Source organism: Canis lupus, chromosome 2 (genome assembly GCF_003254725.2).
Source record: "Canis lupus dingo isolate Sandy chromosome 2, ASM325472v2, whole genome shotgun sequence".
Classification (NCBI taxonomy): domain Eukaryota; kingdom Metazoa; phylum Chordata; class Mammalia; order Carnivora; family Canidae; genus Canis; species Canis lupus.
In genome coordinates this window covers 4,201,681-4,220,939 of record NC_064244.1, presented here as the reverse complement: position 1 = coordinate 4,220,939, position 19,259 = coordinate 4,201,681, and the positions used below count along the sequence as shown (strand labels likewise).

Genomic DNA, 19,259 nt, shown 5'->3' with positions numbered 1-19,259 from the left:
GTAGCAGTGGGCAGGTCTCATTTTACAAGTAGACTGGAATGCACCTTGTAAAATGTGCTACACCACATCCGGGAACCAAATACTGTCAACAATAGGCAGATAATCTCTGCAGATGACTGGAGTGAAGGAAAAAGTGCCTACTACACAACAGCAGAGCACATGCAACACATAAGAGATACCCCCTGAGCATCAGTTTCTTGGGACAGGGACACTGCACTGCAGGCAGTACAGTATCTCTTCTTCATAAGTCCATTTTTAAGAGTAGGAGATGCAGTTGACTTTCCTAAGACACAGAAACAGAGGGGGTTAGGCAAAATGAGACAGGAATATATCTCAAATTAAAGAATAGGACAAAACCATATGAAGAGACCTAAGCAAAACAGATATGAGTATTATATCTCATAGGGAAATTAGAGTAATGATTAGAATGATCCTCACTGGACTTGAGAAAAGAGTATAAGACATCAGTGAGACTTAAGAAAGAGATTAAAGAAAAGAATCAAGCAGAGGAAAAAAACATGATAATTGAAGTTAAAAATACAGATGATGGAATAAATAGCAGGCTAGAGGAATCAGAGGAATAAATTAATGACCCAGAATACAAAATAATAGAAACTAATCAAGCTGAGCAAGTTAGAGAAAAAAATATGCAAAATGAGAATAGACTTAAGGAACTCAGCGACTCCATCAAGCATAATAATATTCACAGTATAAGGATCCCAGAGGAAGAACAGACAAATTTATTTGAAGAAATAATAGCTGAAAACTTCCCTGATCTGGGGAAGGAAACAAATATTCAGAGCCAGGAGGCACAGAGATCCCCCAACAAAATCAACCCAAGAAGGTCCACACCAAGACACATGGTAATCAAAATGGCAAAAAGTGTTGACAAGGAAAAAATTTTAAAAGCAAGAGAGGAGATGGGGAGATGCTAGAATAGGAGGACCTTAGACCACATCTCATGAATACAACTAGATAGCTATCACATTATCCTAAATCCCCCGAAATTAATCTGAAGACTGACAAGTTACACAACAAAAGGAAGAAGCCAAATGAAAGAAGATAGGAAGTGCAGAGATGTGCTTTGAGGGAGAAACAGAGCCTGGCTGTGGCAGAGGGGAAGGAGCTGTGGTCACTGAGAACTGCATTCTGTGGAATGCAAAGGATAATGTCTTCCCAAAGTCACTGGGTTGGAAAACAAAAGAGGCTGAATTTCGTGAGTTCTTGCAGCCAGCACAGCTTAAAACCTGCAGTTTTAAAGGTCAGCAAGCTTGGCTGGGATAGAGCCTAGAGGGCAGTGTGCTGCACTTGGAGGGAAGGCAGACAGACATCTTGGGGACATACAGCATGGAAACAGTGATCTGAAGAGTGTCTGGGGCACACAGTGAGGATTATTTGCTTTTCTCAGAACATGTCTCTGGGAGGCAGCATTCACTGAGATACCCTCTGGGAACAAAGAGCTGGTTGCTAGTTCCCTGCCCCATCCTTCAGCATAAATACAGAGCCACCTACAGGAAGTAGTGCAATGTGGACACTGGTAGCCTAATTGCTTACACTAAGCCTTACTCCCTTATACTCCTGTGGACCTGCCCTTCTCAGTCATGCTTACCTCAGTCACAGTGCAGTTGGCTCCTCCCCTAGAAGATCAGCACAAAGCCCTGTTGACACTATATCTCCCAACCAGTGAGATTTGCAGGACCTTAGTTCCAGCTGAGGTGGTGACAGGTCTCCTTTCACAAGCAGATCAGAGTATGCCTCATTAAAACTCACCACATTCAGGCTGGGGGCCAAAACTGCCAACAGTAAGCAAAGAAAGCTTCTGTGATGACTGACCTAAAGGGTAAAGTAGCCAGAACATAACAGCAGAGCATCTGCGACACATACTGTAGGCACTCCCTGAAGCTCTAGGCCCTGGGCACTACATGACCTCTTCCTCATATGGCCATTACTTTCAGGAGAGGGAAACATAACTGCATTTTCTAACACACAGGAGACAGAGTCTTAGAAAAAATAATACAGAGAAATTTATTCCAAATTAAAGAAGAACATAAGGTTGTGGCCAGAGATCTAAATGAAGTAGATATAGGTAACATGCCTGATGAAGAGTTTAAAGCAGTGATCATTAGGATACTCACTGGGTTTGAGAAAAGGAACACATCAGTGAGACCCTTACCACAGAGAGAAAAGTATTAATCAGAGATGAAAAGTGTAATAAGTGAGGTTAGAAAGATGCTTGATGCAATAAACAGTAGGCTGGAAGAAGCAGAGGAATAAGTGACTCAGAAGACAAAATAATAGCAATGATGCTGAACAAAAGAGAGAAAGAATTATGCAAAGTGAGAATAGACTTAGGGGACTCAGTAACTCCATCAAATGTTATAACATTCTAATTATAGGAGTTCCAGAAGAAGAGAGAGGAAAGGCAGTAGAAAATTTATTTGAAGAAATCATCACTGAAAACTGCCCAATCTAGGGAAGAAAACAATCACCCAGATTCAGGATGCATAGAGATTTTGTATCAAAATCAACAGAAGCAGGCTGATACCAAGACACATTGTAATTATATTTACAAAATGTAGTGATAAAGAAAAGAAAAATCTTAAAAGCAGCAGGACAAAAGAAATCCCTAACTTACATGGGAAAACCCATAAGGCTAGCAGGATATTTTTCGTAGAAACTTGGCAAGCTAGGGATACCTGAGTGGCTCAGCAGTTGAGTGTCTGCCTTTGGCTCAGGAAGTGGTCTCAGGTCCTGGGATCGAGTCTCACAACAGGCTCCCAATGGGGAGCCTACTTCTTCCTCTGCCTGTGTCTCTGCCTCTCTCTTTGTATCTCTCCTGTATAAATAAATTTTTAAAATTTTTAAAAAGAAAAAAAAAAAGAATCTTGGCAAACCAGAGGAGAGCAACATGCTATATTCAACATGCTGAATGGAAAAAATCAGCAGCCAGGAATACTCTGTCCAGGAAGACTATCATTCAGAATAGGAGGAGAGATAAAGAATTTCACAAGCAAAAACTAAGGGAGTTAATGATCACTAAGCCAGCTTTGCAAGAAATATTAAAGGGGACTCTCGGAACACCTGGGTGGCTCAGTGGTTGAGCACCTACCTTAGGCCCAGGGTGTGATCCTGGAGTCCTGGGATCAAGTCCTACAAAGGGTTCCATGCATGGAGCTTTCTTCTCTCTCTGCCTGTGTCTCTGCCTCTCTCTCTCTCTCTCTCTCTCTCTCTCTATCGCATGTCTCTCATGAAGAAATACATTAAAAAAAAATAAAGGGGACTATCAGTGGAAAGGAGGGATCAAAAGTGACACTGACACTATAAAGGCAGGAAACGCAAAAGGAGTAAAAATATTTCTATAAGGAATCAGTCACATAACTCAAAGAAAAAGGATGTAAAATATAACATATATAGCTAAAACATGGAGCATTGAGAAGAGAATGGAAAAGAACGAGTTCAAACTTAAATGACCATCAACTTAATATAGACTGCTATTTGCATGAGACATTATATACAAACCTAATGGTAGCCATATATCAAAACCCAACAAATATGCAAATAATAAAGACAAAGGAATCCAAATATATCACTAAAGAAAATCTGTAACCCAGAAAGACAAAGAATCCAAGAAAATCTTGAAACAACCACAAAACGAGTAATAAAATGACATAAATACATATCTATCAATAGTTACTTTGAATGTAAGTAGACTAAATCAAAGATACAGGGTGTCAGAATGGCTATAAAGACAAGACCCACGATACTATATGCTGCCTACAAGAGACCCATTTTAGACCTAGATATCTGCACTTTGAGTAGATGAAGAAATATTTATCATTCAAAAGAAAGAGTAGCAAGACTTATATCAGACAAAATAGACTTTAAAACAAAGACTAGCAAGAGACAATGGAGGACACTGTAATAAAGAGGAGAATCCAACAAGAAGATGCAACAATTTTAAATATTTATGCACCAATCATGGGAGCACCCAAATACATAAAATAATTAGTAACAAACATATAGGAACTAATCAATAATGGTACAATAATAGTAGAGAACTTAACACCCCTCTTACATCAATGGATAGATCGTCTAAGCAGAAAATCAACAGGCAAACAAGTTCTCTGAAAATCCCACAGCTTAATAGAGAATAATGGGGAGCTTTTTCTCTATGGTCAGGAACAAGACAAGGATGTCCATCAACTCTTGCCACTTTTATTCAGCATAGTAGTGGAAGTGTTATCCATAGCAATCAGAGGACAAAAAGAAATACGAGGTATCCAAATTGTCAAAGAAAAAGTTTTGCTTCCATCTGTTTGCAGATGACATGATACTATATATAGAAAACCTGAAAGATTCTACTAAAAAAATTCTGGAACTGACAGATGAATTCAGTAAGGTCACAGGATACAAAATCAATGTACAGAAATCTATTGCATTTCTACACACCAATAACTAATGAGGCAGTGGAAAAAGCAATTAAGAAAATAAAAATCTCTAGATACATCAAATGTTGGTGAGGATGTGTAGAAAATGGAACCCTGGTGCACTCATTGGTGGTGGAAATGCAAACTGGGGCAGCCATTGTGGAAGAGAGTATGGCAGTTCCTCAGAATATTTAAAATAGAATTACTCTGTGATCCAGGAATCACACTACTGGGTATTTTACACAAATAACACAAAAACACAAATTCAAAGGGATATATGAATCTCTCTTTTTATTGCAGCATTATTTATATTAGCCAAACTATGAAAGCACTCCAAATGTTCACTGATAGATTAATGGATAAAGAAGATGTTACATATATAATGCAATATTAGTCAGCCATAAAAAGGAACGGACTCTCCATTTGCAACATTGTGGATGGAGTTAGAGATTATAATGCTAAGCAAAATAAGCCAGTCAGAAAAAGACAGTTACAATTTCTCTCATGTGTGGAATTAAAGGAACAAAACAAATAGGGGCACCTGGGTGGCTCAGTCAGTTAAGCGTTTGCCTTTGGCTCAGTTGATGATCCAGGACCCTTGGATCTGCCCCATGTTGGGCTTTTTACCGAGTGGGGAGCCTGTTTGTCCCTCTCCCTCTAACTCTCCCCTTTGCTTGTGTTCTCTCTCTCTCTTTCTCAAATAAGTAAATCTTTAAAAAAAGAAAACAAAAGAAAAAAGAGAGACAAACCAAGAAACAGACTTTAGAGAATAGAGATCATTACCAGAGGGAAGGTGGGTGGGAAGATGTGTGAAATAGTTAAAGGGGATTAAGAGTATACTTATCTTGATTAGCACTGAGTAATATATGGTACTGTTAAATCACCATTTTGTACACCTGAAACTCATATAACACTGTACGTTAACTATATTGGAGTTAAAATGTAAAGAAATGAAAAGAAAAAAAAAGCAATAGGTTTCCTTTTTATCCAAAATAACCATTTAGAAACCATAATACAAATGATTGTATTTATTTGTTTATTTAACTTATTTAAATTTAATTAGTTAACATATAGTGTAGCATTAGTTTTTTTTTTAAAGATTTTGTTTATTTATTCATAGAGACACAGGAAGAGAGAGAGAGAGAGACAGAGAGAGAGGCAGAGACACAGACAGAGGGAGAAGCAGGCTCCATGCAGGAAGCCTGATGTGGGACTCAATCCTGGGTCTCCAGGATCACACCCCAGGCTGCAGGTGGCGCTAAACCGCTGCACCGCCGGGGCTGCCCAAGTGTAGCATTAGTTTTAATTGTAGAGTTCAGTTATTCATCTGTTGCATATAACACCCAGTGTTCATTACATGAAATGCCCTCTTTAATGCCCATTGCCAAGTTACCTCATCCCCCAACCAGCAACTGTTTTTTTCCCCATAGTTAAGAGTCTCTTATAGTTTGTCTCTGATTACATCTTATTTTGCCCCACCCTTCCCCTACGATCCTCTGTGCTGTTTCTTATATTCCATATATGAGTGAAACTATATGATAATTGTCTTTCTCTGATTTCACTTAGCATAATACCCTCCAGTTCTAACCACGTCATTGTAAATCGTAAGATTTCATCCTTTTTGTTGGCTGAGTAACATTCCATTTTGTGTATGTGTGTGTGTGTGTGTGTGTGTATCTCACATCTTTATCCATCTGTCAATGGACATCTTGGCTAGTTCCATTATTTGGCTATTGTGGACATTGCTGTAATAAACATTGGGGTACAAGTGCCCCTTCAGAATACAACGTTTGTATTCTTTGGGTAAATATCTAGTAGTGCAATTGTTGAATCATAGGGTAGCTCTGTAATTTAGGAACCTCCATACTCTTTTCCAGAGTGGCAGTACCAGCTTGCATTCCCACCAAACAGTGTAAGAGGGTGCCCTTCTCTCTACACCTTCACCAACATTTGTTGTTTCCAGACCTGTTAATTTCAGGCATTCTGACAGGTATAAAGTGGTATCTCATTGTGGTTTTGGCTTGTATTTCCCTGATGCTGAGTGATGTTGAACATTTTTTCATGTGTAGAGATGATTCTATTTATAATACTGGAGTAGCATATTTGACAAAATATAGTTATTTTATGAAGAAAAGCATACTTTACTGAGGGATATAGATGAACAGTGAAGAAATAGAAATTTATATTTTTGGTTTTGAAAGTTCAGTATCATAAACATTTCAAATTTCTATTTTTTCCATATGATACACAGATTCAAGGCAATTCTAGATATAAATGGAATTATTTTTTAGCTTAACAGAAGTATTACAGGTTATATTGAGATAAGAAAATGGTGACTATACAAAAGAATAAGGATTTGGTCATTCAAAAATTAACATGTAATATAACACTATAATAACACAGTAAAACAATGTGGTTCTGGATTTGGTTCTGAATAAAAAATCCAGAAACAGATTCAAGTGAATGTAATAATTTAGTATTTTATAAATTTAGTTATTGAAATTTTTTTATAGAAAGACAAAATGGTCACAAAAAGTAAACTATTCTGAAAAAGTATTTCTTAAGTAATAGTTTATGACATACACTAAGATAAGTTGCAGTTTGATGTAAGATCTAAAATTAATAAGTGAAGGTTTTAGAAGAAACACTGGGTAACAGTTATATGGTCTTGGCTAGAGCAAGGTTTTCTAAATATATTGCAAAGGAATATTGCAATATATTTAAAGTATATTAATATATTAAATATATTAAAATATGTTGCAATATATTTATAAATTTTGTACTGTACAAAAATCATGAGATATAAAGATGAATGAAAATTCTTTACAAAATGTTTTATATGAAGATCTTTTACAAATCTATAAGAAAATAGATACAAACAGGCAGGTCATAACTTAAAAACACACAAGGGCAATAAATGCATATGAATATATTCAGCTTCACTAGTTATCAAATGAATGCAATTAAAAATAACAGTGCAATAGACTTTTTGTTACCTACCATTTCAGTAAAAATCTTAGGATAGAGATGTCTAATATTTGTGGATAAGTGCTGAAATGAGTAATCTTTTACATGATACTATTACAATGAATTAATACTGTTCTCAAAGAAAATGTATAGCAAAAGTTTTGGGATAATATAGGCTTTTCATTGAATCATTGAACTTACAAAAATTATCAAGAAAAGAGTTTACAGTGATTTTGTACATGTATAATATAAAAAATTAAATAGCAAAAAATTTTACATTACCAATATATAGCCCTAATAAGAAATTTGCTAAATAAAAGTATACTATTAAATGTATTTTACTAGCAATTCTGATTTAGATGTACATTTATTGTCATTGAAACATAAGACATTATTTAATAAAAAGAACATATCATGTATGTATAGTAGGATCCCATATAGATGAAAATTTTAAAAATACATGCATGCACTGGTTTTATTTAGAAATAATGAAAAAGCATATATATCAAATGTTAACAGTGAGTTTTCTGTTTGTGGTAAGATTATTTGTGAACTTTATTTTTGTTGATCTAAGTAAAAAGTTATTAAAACTGGCATTTAAAAAATTATATTCCAGACTAAATAAATTATTTTTCACATTTTATTATTTGATATTATAGATATTAATTAGCCTGGTTATATTCTATCACCTTTTCTAATTATGCCTTTTATTAACTTTTAGTGTGCCTCTATAATAATTGGAGCTTTAAAAAAATAATAGAGGAACTTCCTGAGATATTAAAATAGCCCTCAAAGTGGAAGATATTTCTTCAGTTTTTAATTTTAATTATAGATTAGTTAAACTATGGATTGTACTTACTATATAATAAGTCACTAAAAATAAAGTTGAGAGATAATGTGGGCATGAGTATATTTTTATTCCTGAAAGTTGTAATATTGATAAAAAAATGTCACACATAATGCTTGATAAACTGTTACTTTTCTAAAAACAGGAAGCTGAAAGAGCTAAGCAGCAACTTAACTGTTTCCTAAATCAAGGGAAAGAATTACTTAAAAGTGAAGGGAAGACCAAGACAACAATGGAAATGGGTATTAGTAAAATAAAAGTCGAAGATTTAAATCATATACCATTGGAGAAAGAAACAAGGAAATCACTAGGTACAAATTCAGGTAGACAAAAGACAAATTTTAAAATCCAAGAACATCCACAGGTAAGGAAATTACCAAAATAGAAAAAACAGTAGAAGATAGAAAAACAGTAATATGTGCTATAAGAGTTTATCTCTTATATTGTTTATTTGTATATATTGTTAAAAATAAAAAAATATGCTCTATTTTTTTTTGCTTGGACTTTTTGCCTTTTACTTTTGGTAATAGCAATTCATTGTCTTGAATACAAATTTATAAATTAGATATATATTGGTTTTGAATGATGATTTAAGCTCCTGATATTTGAGAGCCAGAAAAAAAATAGTTCATAGACTAAAGATATTTTGCTTTAAACAAAATTAAATATAAATGAAAAACTATGGGAAAACATTTTCAAATTTTTCTTTTTACTGAAGTACAGTTGACATGCAACGTTGTATTAGTTCACATGTAAAACATAATGATTTGTTAAGTATGTATGTAATGTTTTGCTCACTGCAAGAGTAGCTATTTCCTGTTGGGGGAAAATTCTTTAAAAATCATTGATTTTTGTTTCTGTTGTGCAGAGGATTCAGAAGTTTTCTGTGAACATTCAGATTTATTAATCTATGGAAGAAAAAATTAGTCTATACATAAGCAACTTTATTGACAAGTAATGGAGAGAATTCAAGAAGTAAAGCAAAACTGTTGAGAACATACTTTAGCTTGTCCTTGTTCTAGCAGGATAGCTTTATCACTCATTTCTTAAATAGTATTTTATATTTTTTTTAGTATTTTATATTCTTGAGTGTCCTTCCATCTTGTTTGCAGGAGAGTTTATGTGTATTAGTGATAGCACAGTAAAACTGGCAAATGAGAGATGAATAAGGTAAAAGTAAAGGCCAATATTTTAGCTTTTCAAAAGAGACTGTCATCTTGCAGTACTTTTATTCTTAATTTAATCTTTTTTTGTATATATATATACATATATATATATATTTTAAAGTTTTTATTTAAATTCTAGTAAGTTAACATATAGTATAATGTTAATTTCAAGTGTACAATGTAGTGATTTAACCCTTACATATAATAGTGGTGCTCATTGTAACAAGTGCATCCTTAATCCCCAACACTTAACCCATTGTATATAATTTTAATTGTAAGTTACATCAGTTTCTTCTTGGAGAGATAAAAAATGGAAAAAAATGCTCTTAGTGAAAGAGAAATTATTATGGTTATTAGGATTTTTTGTTTGTTTTTTGCCCTGAATTGAATATAAAACCTTTTTTTTTTTTTTTTTTTTTTTAGAGATGCAGGTTTTTGTGAACTGGTTTAAGACAAAGATAAAATGTGGTAGTACAATTGAAAATGTACTAGTCAGGAGGGAAGGCAAGATGGCAGAAGAGTTGAGGACCTCATTTCATCTGGTCCTTTGAATTTAGCTAGATAACTATTGAATCATTCTGAACACCTATGAATTCAACATGAGATGTAAGGAAAGAATTACTGGAACTCTACAAATAGAAAAGCAACCACTTTTTGCAAGGTAGAAGGTGTAGAGAAGTGAGTCTGAGGGGATATTCAGAAGATAAACGGTGGGAGGAGAAAGCCTCCATAAGCAGGCTACTGGAAAGTGAAATAGCCCCTGAGCACAAAATTGGAACCTTTAGAAATCTGCTTCAGTGACAGATGTCCCTGCCTGAAAGGTGCTCAGGTGGTGAAGCACGGCAGAATCCCAGGTGGGACAGTGTGGTTTCAGGATCCCTGGGATCACAGAAAGAACAGGGTGCCTGAGGCAGCAGCATTATCAAGCATTGGAGTAGGGAAATCCTTACCCTATGGTCACTGCATGACCTTGAGAAAACCTCTTACTTTTCTGAGCCTGTTTCTTCACTTATAAAATGGGATGTTAGGGATGCTTTGAGGCATGCCATGCAATAATTACAAATTTTTCATACCTACTTCCAGGTTCTTAATTCTTTCCACCATCCAGTCCCCAAATTGCCTCAATCTGATATCCTAGTTGGGTATTCTACTGTCTTCACTCATAGGCTGTCACCTTGACCATGGCCCATCACCATAAGCCCTGCCTCCCAGCCCTTGACTCCTCTGGAGAGCTCTCCTTTCGTAAGGTCTAAGGTCGGCAAGCCCAGGAGGGGCTCTCAGCTGGGTTAGCCATAAACCCCAAACCACAGCATGACTGGGCAACTGCTCTCCATGCAGGGGCACCACAAAGAACAGAAATGGTCGACCCTTTGCCTTCCCCAGGTGGGGTAGCACAGGTGTCCATATGATTGGGCACTGGGCAACTGCTCTCTGTGTGGGGTTCCTGCAAATGGCAGGAATGCAGTAACCCTCTGTCTTCCCCAGGGAGGAATTTGCAGGTATATACCACAGGAGTCTGCAGAATTTGGCACACATCAAAGTGAAGACTGCTTATCCCTGAGGGTTTACTGAAGAGAGAGGGCTGTGATTTTTCAGCTCTGGGGCTCGATATCTGGGTTTGGCTATTTTTATTCTCATCCTATAAAGATATGCGGAAATACTCCAGGGAACAAAAGCCACATGGAGCAACCAGAAGCAGCTTACACTGAGCCCTGCCCCTTGGCAAGAGGCGGTGCAACTCTGCCCAGGCAAAGACACCGGAGTAACAGCACAGCACGCCCCTCCCTCAGAAGACCAGCTAGAATAACAGGCAAATACCAAGTTTATGGAACACAGAGGACTGCAAAACTCTAGCGCTTGGGGAAAATGGTATCTAGAATTAGTTCTTTTTTTTTTTTTTTCATGATTTGTTTATCTTTCAGTTTAAACTTTTCCATTTCTTTTTCTTTTTTCCTTTTCAACTAGTTTCTTATTTAATCAATGCTTTTTTAAGTCTTTTCTTAAACTTTCATCTTTACATCTATATTTTAGAGCTATATTCTTCATTTTTTGGCTTCCTTTCACTGTATTCAATTTTATTGTTGTATATATATTACTATTGTTTTCTTTACAATTTTTGGACTTAGTGTCTTCTAACAAACAGATCAAAATACACCCAGGACCAAGTGGATCACTCTGTTTTGTCCACCTGGGAGATTATATTCTCTCTAGGAAGAAGAGAAAAGGCCAGAAGGTATATATGAGAAATAGCAGCTGAGAACTTCCATAATCTGGAGATGGAAACAGACATTCAAGTCCAAGAGGTGGAGAGAACCCCCACTCAAAATCAATAAAAATAGATCAATACCCCCACATATAATAGTGACATTGCTTGAAAATTTCAGAGACAAAGAGAAAATCCTGAAACCAGCTCAAGACAAGAGCTAGTTAACCTATAGGGGAAGAAACATTAGGCTGGCAGCAGAACTATCTACAGAGACCTGGCAGGCCAGAAAAGGCTGGCATCATATATTCAGGGTACTGAATGTGAAAAACATGCAGCCAAGAATACTTTATCTGTCATTCAGAATGGAAGGAGAGATAAAGAGCTTCCAGGACAAACAGAAACTAAAGAATTTGTGATCACTAAACCAACCATGCAAGAAATATTACAGGGGAACCTTTAAGAGAGAGACCAAAAGTAACATAGACTAGAAAGAAACAGACAATATGCAGAAACAGGGATTTTACAGGTAATCCAATGGTAGTATATTCATATCTTTCCATAGTTACTCTGAATGTAAATGGGCTAAAGGCTCTAGTCAAAAGATACAGGGTGTAAGATTGGATAAAAGAGCAAAACCCATCCATATGCTATCTACAAGAGATTCATTATAGACCTAAAGACATCTCCAGATTGAAAGTGAGGAAGTGGAGAACCATGTACCATGATAATAGACATCAAAAGAAAGCTGGGGTAGTGATCTGATAGGAGTATCAAATAAGTTAGATTTTAAACCAAAGACTATAGTAAGGGATGAAGAGGACATTATATCATACTTAAAGGGTCTTTCCAACAAGAAGATTTATAATTGTTACTATAAATATTTATGCTCCTAACTTGGGAGAAGCCAATTATATAAACCAATTAATAACCAAATTAAATAAACACATTCATAATACAATAATAGTAGCGGACTTCAACATCCCACTTAGAGCAATGGACAGATCACCTAAGCAGAAGATCAACAAAGAAATGAGGGCTTTGAATGACACACTGGACCAGATGTAGTTCATGATATATACAGGTCATTCCATCCTAAAGCAATAGAATACCTATTCTTCTTGAGTGCACATGGAACATTCTCCAGAACAGATCATGTACTGGGTCACAAATTGAGTGTCAATCAGATTTGGATTATTCCCTGCATATTTTCAGACCAGAATGCTTTGAAACTTGAACTTCACAAGGGAATATTTGGAAGGAATTTAAATACATAGAGGTTAAAGAGCATCCTACTAAGGAATGCATAGGTCAACCAGGAAATTAATGAAGAATTAAAAAAATTCATGGAAACAAATGAAAATGAAAACACAACTGTTCAAAACCTTTGGGATACAGCAAAGGTGGTCCTAAGAAGGAAGTATTTAGCAATACAAGCCTTCCTCAAGAAACAAGAGAGTTCTAAAATACACAAGCTACTTTACATCTAGAGGAGCTGTAGAAACAATAGCAAATAAAGCCTAAACCAAGTAAGAGAGGAGAAATAATAAGGATTAGAGCATAACTCAATGAAATAGAAATCAGAAGAACAGTTTAACAGATCAAGGAAACTAGAAGCTGGTTCTTTGAAAGACTTTATAAGATTGATAACTCCCTAATCATAGTTATCAAAAAGAAACGAGAAAGGACTCAAATTAATAAAATCATGAATGAAAGAGATCATGACCAACATCAAGGAGATACAAACAATTTTAAGAACATATTATGAGCAACTGTATGCCAAAAGATTGACAATCTTGAAGAAGTGGGTGCATTCCTGGAAACTTATAAAATTCCAAAACTGAAACAGGAATAAATAGAAAACCTGAACAGACCCATAATCAGCAAGGAAATTGAAGCAGTCATCACAATATTCCAAGAAACAAGAGTCTGGGGGCAGATGGCTTCCCAGGGGAATTCCACCAAATATTTAAGGAAGAAATAATACCTGTTATTATTATATGTAAAGAAAACTGTTTCAAATAATAGAGATAGAAAACCTCCAAACTCATTCTATGAGTCCAGCATTACCTTGATCCCAAAAATCAAAGACCCCATCAAAAAGGAGAATTACAGATGAATATCCCTAATGAACATGGATGACAAAATACCAAGATACTAGCCAATAGAATCCAGCAGCACATTAAAAGGACCATTCACCACAACCAAGTGGGATTTATTTCTGGGCTGAAAGTGTGGTTCAACACTCACAAATCAATCAATGGGATACATCACATTATGAAAAGAAAGGAGAAGAACCACATGATCTTCTCAATTGTTGTAGAAAAAGCATTTGACAAAATACAGCATCCTTTCTTGATTAAAACTTTACAGTAGGGATAGAGGGAACATACATCAATATCATAAAAACTCTATACAAAAAGCCCACAGTGAATATCTTCTCAGTGGGGAAAAACTGAGAACTTTTCCCCTTAGGTAAGGAACATAGGGATACCTACTCTCTCTCACTACTATTGTTCAACATAGTACTGGACGTCCTAGCTTCAGCAGATAACAAAAATAAATAAAAGCCATTCAAATTGGCAAAGAAATCAGACTCTCACTCTTCCCAGATGACATGTTGCTTTATATGGAAAACCCAGAAGACTACACCCCAGAATTGCTAGAACTCATACCGCAATTTGGCAGCATGGCAGGATATAAACTCAATGCACAGAAATCAGTTGCATTTCTATACACTAATAGAAGAAAGAGAAATTAAAGAGTCGATCCCATTTAGAATTCACCAAATACCATAAGATACCTGGGAATAAACCTAACCAAAGATGTAAAAGATCTATACTCTAAAAACTACAGAACACTTAGGAAGGAAATTAAGGAAGACACAAAGAAATGGAAAAATGTTCCATGCTCATGGACTTGAAGAATAAATATTGCTAAAATGTCTATGCTTCCCAGAGGAATCTACACATTCAGAGCAATCTCTATCCAAATACAATCAAAATTTTGGCAGAGCTGGAACAAATAATCTTAAAATTTGTATGGAACCACAAAAGACCCTGAATAGAGAGAGGAATGTTGAAAAAGAAAACCAAAGCTGGTGTCAGCACAATGCCAGACTTCAAGCTATATTACAGAGCTGCAGTCATCAAGACAGTATGGTACTGGCATAAAAACAGACACAGAGATCAAAGGAAGAGAATAGAGAACCCAGAAATGGACCCTCAACTCTATGGTCAATGAATCTTTGACAAAGGAAAGAATATCCAGTGGGAAAAAGGCAGTGTCTTCAAAAAATCATGTTGGGAAAATTGAACAGCCACATGTGGAAGATGAAACTGAACCATTTTCATACACCATCCACAAAGATAAACTCAAAATGGATGAAAGACCTAAAGATGAGACAAATCCATCAAAATCCTAGAGGAGAACACAGGCAGAAATCTTTATGACCTCAGCCATAGCAAATTCCTGCCAGACACATCTATGAAGGCAAAGGAACCAAAAGCAAAAATGAACTATTGGGACTTCATCAAGATAAAAAGCTTCTGCACAGCAAAGGAAATAGTCAACAAAACTTGAGGCAACCTATGGAATGGGAGAAGATATTTGCAAATGACATATCAGATAAAGGGTAGTATCCAAGATATAAAGAACTAATCAAACTCAGCACCCAGAAAACAAATAATCCAGTCAAGAACTGGGCAGAAGACATGAACAGACATTTCTCCAAAGAAGACATACAAATGGCTAACAGACAAATGAAAAAAAATGCTCCACATCACTTGCCATCAGGGAAATACAAATCAAAATCACAATGATATACCACCTCACACCAGTCAGAATGGCTAAAATTAACAAGACAAGAAAGAACAAATATTGGTAAGGATGCAGAGAAATACTGTTATACTGTTGACAGGAATGCAATCTGGTACAGCCACTCAAAAGAGGAGTATGGACATTCCTCAAGAAGTTGAAAATAAAGCTGCCCTATGACCCTGCAATTGCACTATTGGGTATTTACCCCAAAGATACAAATTTAGTGATCTGAAGGGGCACATGCATCCCAATTTTCATAGAAGCAATGTCTATAATAACCAAACTGTGGAAAAAACTGAGAAGTTCATTAATAGATGAATGAATAAAGAAGTGACATAGGGATCCCTGGGTGGCGCAGCGGTTTGGCGCCTGCCTTTGGCCCAGGGCGCGATCCTGGAGACCCGGGATCGAATCCCACATCAGGCTCCCGGTGCATGGAGCCTGCTTCTCCCTCTGCCTATGTCTCTGCCTCTCTCTCTCTCTCTGTGACTATCATAAATAAATAAAAATTAAAAAAAATATTTAAAAAAAAGAAGTGACATACAAGGGAATATATAGATGAATATTTACCATTTACATCAACATGGATAGAACTGGAGGGTATTAAGTGGGGGGAAATAAGTCAATCAGAGAAAGACAATTATCATATAGTTTAACTCATATGTGGAATATAAAAAATGGCACAGAGAATCTAGAGAGAGAGAGAGAAAACTGAATGGGTTGTCATCAGGGAGAAAAACCATGAGAGATTCTTAACTGTAGGAAATATACTGAAGGTCATTGGAGGGGAGTTTGGTGGAGGGATTGGGTAACTGGTTGTTGGGCATTAAGGAGGGCACATGTGATGAGCACTGGATGTTGTATGCAACTGATAAATTATTGAACACTATTTGTATATCTCAAACTAATGATGTACTTGATATATGTTGGCTAATTGAATTTAAATAAAAATGTGCTAGTCATTCTATATCCTCTATCATTATAAAATATGCTGGCCATTTTATGTATATGTGATAGTCATTTACACAATAAGTAATGAGTAAGATATGTATTAGCATCCTCATTTTGAAGATGAAACTGGAGCTTAAAAAATTAACCATGTAACATCATAGTAATGTTGAATTAGACTTCAAACCAAGGTCTTTCTGGCTCCACAATCATCTCAGGATATCTTTGCTTCTCTATGTGGCTGCATTCACTTTGTGTTTTTTTATTTTTCTTAAGGTTTACCCCCTAAATCCAAAATAAAGATTGTCTTCTATGACAAGTTAATAGAAAATGTTAGGTTAAAGTGTAAGATGAAATTGAAAGAACAACTTCATTACCTGAAGAATTTTATCAGGTAACTTCATCATTTTTAACATGGGCAAGTGATTTTTATTCTTACTGGTTTTATAAATAAATCTATACACACCTCTCTTCTTATGTATTCAGTTTAACACTCATTATAAAAACATTTACTAAATGCTAGTTATTTACACTGATGCTGTATATAATATCATTTATTTGGATTGGCCTGTTCTGGTAAAAATGAAACAGGAATAATTCCTGAAGATTTTGATGAAATACAAGTTGTTCATAGTCACTGTCTCCATGTTCTTATAGTAATTCTTCACTTAACTGTAATCTTTTTCCGCCAACTGCTATATTAAAACTATTTTTGCCAAGGTCACAACAAATTACTTGATCTTATTCTGAAGGATGCTTTATAGTTTTATCTCATTTATCCTCTTAGCAACACTTGATCATTTTTGACCCTTTATTTCTTTTTAATGTAGTTTGCATTTTGTTTTATTTCTTTGTTTTATTTTCTGAAGGGTTCTTTTTTTCAAATTTAAGCTATATTAACAAAGAGTGTATTGTTAGTTTCAGAGGTAGAGTGAAGTGATTCATCAGTCTTGTATAACATCCAGTGCTTATTCCATCATGTGCCCTCCTTAATGTCCATTATCCAGCTACCCCACCCCCCATCCACCTTCCGCTCCAGCAACCCTCCTTTGTTGTTACCGGTGGTTAAGAGTCTCTTATTGTTTGTCCCCTTCTCTGATTTCATCTTGTTTCCTCCCACCTGCTGAGCTTGTTTCCCTTAGTAACCAGAATCACACTGTAGGTATTGTTCTTTGATGGAGATGTTCTCAGCCTAGTACGTTCTTTTTATCCATTATATATTCCAAATAATTAGTGTCACTATTTGGGTTGCTTTATTTTGTTATAATTATGCCCACTTTGTGCACAAACTTGAGCATGGGGGGTTGGAATTTGAGGGGAAGAGTGTCAGAGTCCTTATTGATCTGAGGTAAAGGTGTGTTGACTTGATATCAAGCAGTGGCTGGAAATGCATGTTGACTCAGAGGGAAGCTGGACTGAGGATTCAGGACCCACAGGCTGATGGCATCATGGCATTGTGTGTGATGGGGACATGGCTGGTTTTGCTTCTGGTCATGAATTCCTTTAACTTTTTTTTTTTTCTTGGAAATGCTATCTATCTTTCTATTCTGAATGAGAGCCTTGCTGGATAGTCTTCTTTGCTGCAGATTTTTCCTTTTAACACTTTGAATATATCATGCCCCTTTCTTCTGGCCTGTAAAGTTTCTGCTAAAAAATCCACTGATAGTCTTATGGGGTTTCCCTTATATGTAACTTTCTCTTGCTGCTTTAAAAATTTTCAATTTTAAATTTCTCTTTTTATCACTACTTTTGGCCATCTTACTTACTTTATGTAAGTCTTGGTGAAGACGTCTTTGAGTTGGTTTTGCTGGGGGCTCTGTGTGCCTCCTGGATTTGGATATTGTTTATTTCCCCAAATTCAGGAAGTTTTCAGCTATTATTTCTTCAAACGAATCTGCCCCCTTTTGTCTCTCTTTTCCTTCTGGGATCCCTACCATGTAACTGTTATTATGCTTGACGTGTCACTGAGTTCCCTGGGTCTATTCTCATTTTGTGTGTTTTTCTTCCCTCATATCTACTTAGCTTGATTACTTTTCATTACTCTGTCCTCCAGGTTGCTGAACCGTTATACTTCTTTTTGTTTACTACTTATTCCAGATAATCTATTTTTTATTTCACTTGGTGAGTTTATTGTTTCCAATTGTTTCTTTTTTAGATCTCATCTCTTTGTGGAAAGTCTCGTGGAAGTCCTGCACTCCTTTCTCAAATCAAGCAAGTATCTTTATGAGTGTTACTTTAAAATCACCATCAGGCATATTACTTATTTTCATTTTGTTTAGGTCTTTGCTATGATTTTGTTCCATTATTTCTTTTGGGACATATTCCTCTGTTTCCTCATTTTGTCTATTGCTGTGTCTGTTTATATGTGTTAGGAAAGTCAGCTTTGTCTCCCACACTTGAAAGTAGTGGCTTTATGAAGAAGACTCTTGTGCCCCACAGTGCACAGTTTCCTTTTGTCCAGAAAATGATGCTTCAGGGATGTCTCCTATGTGTGTTGCTATAGGGATGTCCTACTATTGTGGCCAAGCTGTATTTACCTTCAGTCCAGTCTGCCATGGTTCTCTGCCTGTTGTGGGTGCCTGTGGTGTTAATGGGCCAGTCCAGGGCTGCCTTGTGCTTGAGTTGAGTCAGACCAGGTGTTTGCCAAAGATGAAGTAGCACAAAATTGCAGGGTATTTTCTCTGTGTTGTCCTCTGAGTGGTTTTATTGATGGGTGGGGCCTGCAGTCAGACCAGCTGCCTACCTCCAGCCCACTGCTGGGTTTGCAGTCAGAATGGTGTGGTTATCTTCCTTTCTTCCTGGAGCAAGACTCACTTGGAGTGGTATTGACCCTTTTCTGGGATGCTTGCCCACTGCCAGGCTTGTAGCACTGCTTTGTTGGT

The 19,259-nt window shown here is 36.2% G+C and overlaps 1 protein-coding gene across 1 annotated transcript in view; it reads left to right on the top strand.

Moving 5' to 3' along the window:
- The window catches only part of CCDC7 (coiled-coil domain containing 7), a 364,544-nt gene that overhangs the window by 80,739 nt on the left and 264,546 nt on the right, over positions 1-19,259 (top strand). Inside the window, exon 12 of the mRNA XM_049096618.1 lies at positions 8,387-8,605. Within this exon, the coding sequence (XP_048952575.1) occupies positions 8,387-8,605 (219 nt within the window). The remainder of the gene's footprint in view (positions 1-8,386; positions 8,606-19,259) is intronic.